This window comes from Poromitra crassiceps, assembly GCF_964638095.1.
Source record: "Poromitra crassiceps genome assembly, chromosome: 25".
NCBI classification, from domain to species: domain Eukaryota; kingdom Metazoa; phylum Chordata; class Actinopteri; order Beryciformes; family Melamphaidae; genus Poromitra; species Poromitra crassiceps.
The window spans coordinates 1,988,571-1,996,850 of record NC_139649.1 but is presented as its reverse complement, the minus strand read 5'-3'; the positions used below and the strand labels follow the sequence as shown (position 1 = coordinate 1,996,850).

The following is an 8,280-nucleotide window of genomic DNA, read 5'->3' as shown; positions in this document are numbered from 1 at the left end:
CTGTCTCTCTGTGTGGCAACAGCCTTCCCATCCACCCAGCAACCCCCCTATCTATTCCTCATGCTGCTCCGAGGGTCTTTTCTGCAGCATCCAGCGTGGTAACCATGGCAACGGCAGCCTGACCCTGGTCCTGCTGCTGCGGTTACTACAGGCTTGACCTGAATCCCCCAGTGCATCATCCCATGCAGGCGGACATGACAGTTGGGCGACTGACCTGCTTCCCATTGTTGGCCGTCAAGCGGTGTGGCTGCTGCGGTTGCCTCTGGTGTCAGAGTGAAACTCTAGGCGCCAACAACGCGCTGCTTGTTCACGGATCAATAAAGTCAGTTGTTTGTGCTCGTGTTGTACATGGAGTCTGCGGATGTTTGTAATGTTATCCCATGCGTCGCTAGCTATCCGTCATGGCTCCATTCCAGAGTGATAGGAGAATGCAGTGATGAAGCTTCTGTCGGCAGCTGAAATAGTTTGAACTGGATTTCTAGTCCACAAAGCTTAAGTCAAGGAAAAGCATCGCAACAAACAAATGCACTCCTGCAGCACCAATGTTGACTTGAAAAGCCCTGTATATATAGCACTGAATTGAAAGTTGAGTACATTGTCATTCATAGCTGCTGGCTGCTACCTGCATAGTTTTGTCAAAATATGGTCCTGGTATCAGTTCAAAACAGATTCCAAGGCTTTTTTATTATGAGATTTTTTCCATGCTATGATATTGTTTCCGAAATTGTAAAGGAGAAAGAAAGAAAGAAAGAAAGAAAGAAAGAAAGAAAGAAAGAAAGAAAGAAAGAAAGAAAGAAAGAAAGAAAGAAAGAAAGGAGTCTTGCAGAGCAGAGTATTGCAAGTTTGGACAGTGTGCGGGACTCTCCTTTACAATTTCGGAACACTTTGTCCTTGTCCTACGCACCTGTCCTGGAAAAGCGATGTGCATACTGTAGTTTTCCTTCTCATAATGATATCATGTTGTGAAAATATGGTGCTTGTTTGGGTTGATGTTGAACTTGTCCGCCTCCTGCACTTTGCTGTCCATCAATTACTTGCTGGTCGACGCTCTGCCAGAAATCAAATCCCACTGCACCTGTGGAATAGCTCCATACAAATTGCTTACACAATACACTCACTTTTGTCTTATAATGTGATGCTCAGGGCCTATTTTGCAGCCATTTCTGAAGAGATAATGAACAGACAGCAGTGGATTTAGATGTCGGTGACAAGATGAGAGCAGTGGTGGAGTGATCCCTCCCTGCACAGCACATGGCTCAGCTGGAAGCTCCCTGAGGTGTCAGCGCGCTGTCAGCCCAGACTGTGTAGGAGGAGTGCTCTCCTATTTCTGTGCATCTTCAGAGGAACTACAGCCCTCTGTCTGTACCACCCAGTGCTGCATAACACAAGTCAGTCTGTCTGTCTGTCTGTCAGTCTGTACCACCCAGTGCTGCATAACACAAGTCAGCACAGTCAGTCTCTCTGCCTGTCTGCTTGTCTGTCTGTCTGTCTGTCTGTCTGTCTGTCTGTCTGTCTGTCTGTCCATTGTGATCCCTACTCTGGGCCTTTTCCAGCTTAGCATGCAGACTTGAGTGCTTCAAGAAGTCACAGTACCAGCTAACAGGAATGGCCATTGACGTCTGTCAGTGGACAGCCAGTAAAGCTAGTGCAGCCCTGTCACTCAAAGGAACCCGGATTGGAGTTAAGAGAAGGCACTGCCGGTATCGATACTGTTGCAAATAAGTGTTGTATCCGTTTCAAATGTTTAGTGTGCTCCAAAAAATCCATTCTGAAAGGATCGCGATTCTTAATGCCACAATTCCTGGATCGATTCTAAACTCCCAAGAATCGATTCTTCTTTGTATTGTAAAAATATATATATATATATATATATATATATATATTTTTTACAGTGCACCTAAACGCAACATGCAAGATACCGGCTGAATAAGTGTCCAAATGTTCATGTCATTTGTGTACTGTACTGCCACGGTGACACCACCTCTTGCACTTAAGAACTCTGGTTAATGTATTCCCCCCAAAATCTATAAATCCTTCTCAAAGTCTACAGATCCCCCCCAGCCTATAAATCCATCTTATCTGAAGAACATAAGGGGGGAATTCCCCCCTAGTTTGCAAAATGAATTGACTGTAATACTTCAGAAGTTGAATTTGAAGTTCAGCATTAATACATTTGTCATTTTTTGTCTTAGATTTACCTTTGTGTGTTATTGCAATATAAAACTACATACGGTAATTGAGAATCGATTCTAGATTCTGGAATCGAGAATCGTTGGAATCGAGAATCGTTGGAATCGAGAATCGATTCTGGAATTGGATCGTGACCCCAGGAATCGGAATCAGATCGGATCGTGGCTTAGCCGGATCGGAGCACCCCTATTTAGTGTTATCGCTACATATCGATATACTATCGATACTTTTGACAACCGTATCCACAAGGCAATGGAAGCCGAAGCTGACTTGATTTATTATGATGTGTCTTTTCAAGATGTCTTTTTAAAAGCCCTCCATTGTCTGTCTGTGTTTTCCGGGGGGCCAGGAAGATGGAGAGCCTGGCTGCCCCGCGGCCATGTGAGTCAGACACAAACAATAGCATTCAGTGTCTCCTCTCCAGCCTCTGCCATCACACTGGAATCAATAACGCGTTTACAGCCTGTGACCCACATCTGCTGCTCCTCTCACATGATAGGGTGTCAGTAGTATTTCATCACACTGTGTGTGTGTGTGTGTGTGTGTGTGTGTGTGTGTGTGTGTGTGTGTGTGTGTATGCAGACTTGTGAAATTCCTTCAGTCCTCCTCAGCAGCATCACGGGAGCGCTGATCGATGTCCCTGTTGTCTGTCTTTGTGATGATGAATGTTGTCGCCTCCGGCCTATTTAAGACGCCTGTGTTTTTTGCTGTTTGTGCTGTAGATGTGATGGACCAGCAGAGGGCGCTGCATTCGGGCTGCCTGGTGTCGGGGGTGCGCACGCCTCCCGTCCGCCGCAACAGCAAGCTGGCCAGCCTGGGACGCATCTTCAAGCCCTGGAAATGGAGGAAAAAGAAAAACGAGAAGCTGAAGCCCTCGGCAAGTGAGTGTGTGAAGCGCAGCGCCAAAAAAGAGCGCTTGAGCGAACTCATGCCCGCGTCAGCAGAAGTAAACACTGACTGGACGGATCACATGAGTGGTTTGGGTCTACCCGGTGAATACCAATACGGGGGGGATGTTTGTTAATGAACCCAAGCTGCAGATTCCCCCCCCCTCATTTACATGCAATATGTGGACCCGTTTTCTAAATGGAGAATGCTTTATTTGTGTTGTTTAGCGCTGGAGAAGAAGGCAGCTGTACGACAGAGCAGAGATGACCTCGTCAGGAGGAACCCCGGGGAGCCGGAGACAGGTGCAAACTGAGAGGGCATGGATGAGCGCACGCACACACACGCACGCGCACACACACACACACACACACACAAACGCATATATACACACACACGCGCGCGCGCGCACGCACGCGCACACACGCACGCACGCACGCACGCGCACGCACGCACGCACGCACGCACACACACACATACACACACACACACACACACACACACACACACATACATACACACACACACACACACACACACACATACACACACACACACATACATACACACACACACACACACATACACACACACCACCCCGCACTATAACTCCAGGCTTCTTATAGTTCAGTTGCTCATGTCGTCTAGTCATATGGTGACACATTGTTGTCCTCTTCCCCCTGTGCGCTCCCTGCCTGCAGAGTCAGATCTGGCTTGTGGGGGTAACAGCGAAGACCCCGACACCCCGACACACTCAGACGCTGAGAACAGAGAGGACGAGCCCATGGCGCCTTTGGCCAACAACAACTTGGAAGACCTGGGCAGTGATCTAGATCCCTCCACAGGTACAATAAATCCACAAAGCCTTAGATTGGATAGATAACAACCAGGACATTCAGTATTCTGCAAATCAAAGACACCCAGTTGTTTATTTCGAAGAGTATTCTTTCTTTTAGGTTTCCTCGTACAGTACTGGGAATGTGGTTAAAACTGTACGAGGCAATTTTGCATGTTGGTGGCACCAAAAGGCAGCAAGAGGTGCAATCTTTAGGCCAAAATGTTCTCTTGTTATTGTCTGGTGGGGGTGGAGGTGGTGAAGGGTTTCAGCCATTGTTGGTGAGTCCAGCTTTCTCTGGACACAGCATTGACAAATGTTTATTTTCTATTTGCCATGTGCCTTGTGTGTGGAGAAGATTTCAGTGACCATACCTGCCAACAACATAATTTAATTTGGGCAAGTTGGGTGACTCTATAGTAAATGGTCGGGGTGCGATGCTTTTCTCTATTGTAAACACCCTTCCTAATTAAGGCTGACAAATCCAAACCATCTTGCCTGGATGCTTATCTGATTGTTTCTCTGATCGACCACTAGATGGAGACAGAGATCGTGAAAACACAACCTATCTGTGACTGTGTCATACTCATACCATGGCTGTTGTTTGATTTCAGTGCAAGATTTGACCGAGGATTCCAAGACAATCGGAGAGCATGGTCACAGTGAGGAGGGGGAGGAGGACGGCACGTCACTCACAGACCCCGGCTCAGACGACCCGTCCGTGGGGAAAGCAGAGGCCACGGAGGGGAAGCAGGAAGCGGCGGTGGCCCAGCCTCAGAGACGAGCCAGCACCCCTCCTCCTCCGCCCAACCTGCCGGTGCTGCCGGGCAAACTGCTCAGCAGACTGAGCAGCCTGGAGGGTGAGTCTGCGCGGGCAAAGCTTTGTTGTTTCACATAGACGAGGGGTGCACAGCAGTGTCTCAATTTGATTAGTTTCCCCAGCAGGCCCTCATCCGGTGCCAGTGAAAAAGTCCCCGGCCACCTTGCCCCGGAACTTCACACTTCCCAAAGACCCTCAGGGCTCCCTGTTGCGAGGCAGGATCCTCACGCCGACCGGGTCCCCCCACCTCGGGACGCTGCACCCGCAGTTGCCCCCTAGCTGCATCATTGAGGAACTGCACCGCGCCCTGGCCAGCAAACATAGACAGGACAGGTAAGACGCCTAATGAGGGCACTAATGAGGGTTTCCAAATTCCAATCATGGAAGTTGGAATCCCTCATTAGTGTTTTGCTTGCACCTGTGTTTACCCTGCCTTTTTGACACAAAATGGCCCCTGTGAAAAGGGTCTATTATTCAGCCTTTGCTTCAGATCCATTTTGAGGCATTGGCAGACTCTCCGAACATCGGGGCCATGCTTCAACTCATCACACAAGGCATGTGCTGGAGTCCTATGACATTAACTGACAGTTATCTCGTGTTTGGTGACCCTAGTTTCCAGGCCAAGGAGGTGCGCTCGTCTCCGAAGCGCCGTCTAGACAGTCGAGTGTCCCGCACCTCCAGCACAGAGAAGGAGCCTGCCGGCGAGTCGGAGAGCAAGAAGGAGTCCGATGAGAACAAGGAGAACCGGCGTCTAGACGAATTCTACAGCGACCAGGAGAGCTGGAATGAGTCTGTTATCTCTGGTAGGTCTGGTACTAGATGTGTGCCGTAATAATTGCTTTGCTATTATCTTAATCACCTCTTAATGTAGAAATCCAACACAATCCAGGCGCCCTGTCAATGCATCATGAAGCAGCGTAATCTGAGCTGATATTTTGTTTACAGTGGGAGTATGACAACATAATCTGAGCTGATATTTTGTTTACAGTGGGAGTATGACAACATAATCTGAGCTGATATTTTGTTTACAGTGGGAGTATGACAGCATAATCTGAGCTGATATTTTGTTTACAGTGGGAGTATGACAGCGTAATCTGATTTGATATTTTGTTTACAGTGGGAGTATGACAGCATAATCTGAGCTGATATTTTGTTTACACTGGGAGTATGACAACATAATCTGAGTTGATATTTTGTTTACAGTGGGAGTATGACAGCATAATCTGAGCTGATATTTTGTTTACAGTGGGAGTATGACAGCATAATCTGAGCTGATATTTTGTTTACAGTGGGAGTATGACAGCATAATCTGATCTGATATTTTGTTTACAGTGGGAGTATGACAGCATAATCTGAGCTGATATTTTGTTTACACTGGGAGTATGACAACGTAATCTGAGCTGATATTTTGTTTACAGTGGGAGTATGACAACATAATCTGAGCTGATATTTTGTTTACAGTGGGAGTATGACAACATAATCTGAGCTGATATTTTGTTTACAGTGGGAGTATGACAACATAATCTGATTTGATATTTTGTTTACAGTGGGAGTATGACAACGTGATCTGATATTTTGTTTACAGTGGGAGTATGACAACATAATCTGATTTGATATTTTGTTTACAGTGGGAGTATGACAACATAATCTGAGTTGATATTTTGTTTACAGTGGGAGTATGACAACATAATCTGAGCTGATATTTTGTTTACAGTGGGAGTATGACAACATAATCTGAGCTGATATTTTGTTTACAGTGGGAGTATGACAACATAATCTGAGCTGATATTTTGTTTACAGTGGGAGTATGACAGCATAATCTGAGCTGATATTTTGTTTACAGTGGGAGTATGACAACATAATCTGAGCTGATATTTTGTTTACAGTGGGAGTATGACAACATAATCTGAGCTGATATTCTGTTTACAGTGGGAGTATGACAACATAATCTGAGCTGATATTTTGTTTACAGTGGGAGTATGACAACATAATCTGAGTTGATATTCTGTTTACAGTGGGAGTATGACAGCATAATCTGAGCTGATATTTTGTTTACAGTGGGAGTATGACAACATAATCTGAGCTGATATTTTGTTTACAGTGGGAGTATGACAACATAATCTGAGCTGATATTCTGTTTACAGTGGGAGTATGACAGGGAGATTTGCGATGAGGACAAATGGCAGAGTTTAAGTGGTGTTAAGTTTCATCCGCCCGTCAACATCTGCTGTGCGGTGGCCTAATTCCTGACCAGTCATTCAGCCAATGGCATCACTCTATGTGGGTCATCAAGAGTATACAGACATCTGAGGTTACTATGTCTATGGGTCTCAGGGTGGGGGGGGGGGGGGTACCTAGTAGTGCATTTTGATGCATTACAGGCAGATTATAGCCCATAGAAAACCTGTTCTTACAATATACAATGATTAGACAGAGAATTACATTCAGTTTAATCATGTCATCATCTATACAGCTGGCCCACAGATTATTCAACTCTGTAAAGGTTTTGCAAATTGTGTGTGTATTATATCATGCTCTGATTATAATAATGCACTCACACTGGGCTTATAATGTGCCCACGATTACACCTAATGCCTTTAGTGGTACCACTTTCTCAGTGTAAGTGAGGGTTTGCACCTCACTGTTTGTCATCACAAACTCCATATAAGAAGCCATATATATGAATACATAAATGACATGATCACATAGCTGCATTATAGAACAGAGCCACAAAATGAGCAGCATCACACGCCAATTATTGCAGCTTGAACTTGGCAACGACTTTGTGTCTCAGGTTCTTGTGAGGAAAGCGCGAAAGCACAGTGTGTACTGATTAGCGTCAGTTTAGCGGGTTTAGCTGGAGAAGTATGTCTGCTGTTGGGAAGTGACCTTAATTTGTGCACCGCCACCTGCCGCCCCACAACAACACCAACAGGCACCCTCCCGCGCAGGATGAGGAAGGAGCTGCTGACCGTGAAGCTTCGGAACCGGCCCAGCAAGCAGGAGCTGGAGGACCGCAACATCTTCCCCGTCCGCAGCGACCAGGAGCGCCAGGAGATCCGCCAGCAGATCGAGATGAAGCTGGCCAAGTGAGTGGCTCTGTGCGGACCCCAGCCTGACCATCAGCTCCCCTACCATCAGCCCCCCCACACCCTCCTCTGTCCCATGTATGTCCCTTTCATCACTCCACACTCACTGTTGTCTGCACTTCTTGTCTGTTCCCCTTCCACCAACCACTAACAACCGCAGAATTTATAAGTTAACCATTTCTGATATACACATACACACAGCTGTATCCTGTCAGCCTCTCTCTCACTCTCTCTCTCTCTCTCTCTCTCTCACACACACACACACACACACAATGTCTATATTGGAATTGCATGGCTTACCCAGTTTGTGAATGTGTAGCAGGGCCGCATCACTAAAAAATATTTATTATGAGGATTTTAAAGCTGGAAATAATCAGGCTACCAGATTCATCACAGTACATGTAACTTTACTTTACTTTACTTTACTTTACTTTATTTCATGTAACATGTAACCACCGTGA

At 46.2% G+C, this 8,280-nt stretch overlaps 1 protein-coding gene across 1 annotated transcript in view; it reads left to right on the top strand.

Annotated features, from left to right (window-relative positions):
* phactr3b (phosphatase and actin regulator 3b) overlaps positions 1-8,280 on the top strand; it is a gene marked incomplete at its 5' end in the record, with an annotated part of 52,736 nt that overhangs the window by 18,423 nt on the left and 26,033 nt on the right. The window contains 7 exons of the mRNA XM_083660639.1: positions 2,913-3,071; positions 3,306-3,380; positions 3,777-3,920; positions 4,525-4,770; positions 4,856-5,063; positions 5,343-5,533; positions 7,666-7,819. Coding sequence (XP_083516765.1) covers positions 2,913-3,071; positions 3,306-3,380; positions 3,777-3,920; positions 4,525-4,770; positions 4,856-5,063; positions 5,343-5,533; positions 7,666-7,819 — 1,177 coding nt within the window. The remainder of the gene's footprint in view (positions 1-2,912; positions 3,072-3,305; positions 3,381-3,776; positions 3,921-4,524; positions 4,771-4,855; positions 5,064-5,342; positions 5,534-7,665; positions 7,820-8,280) is intronic.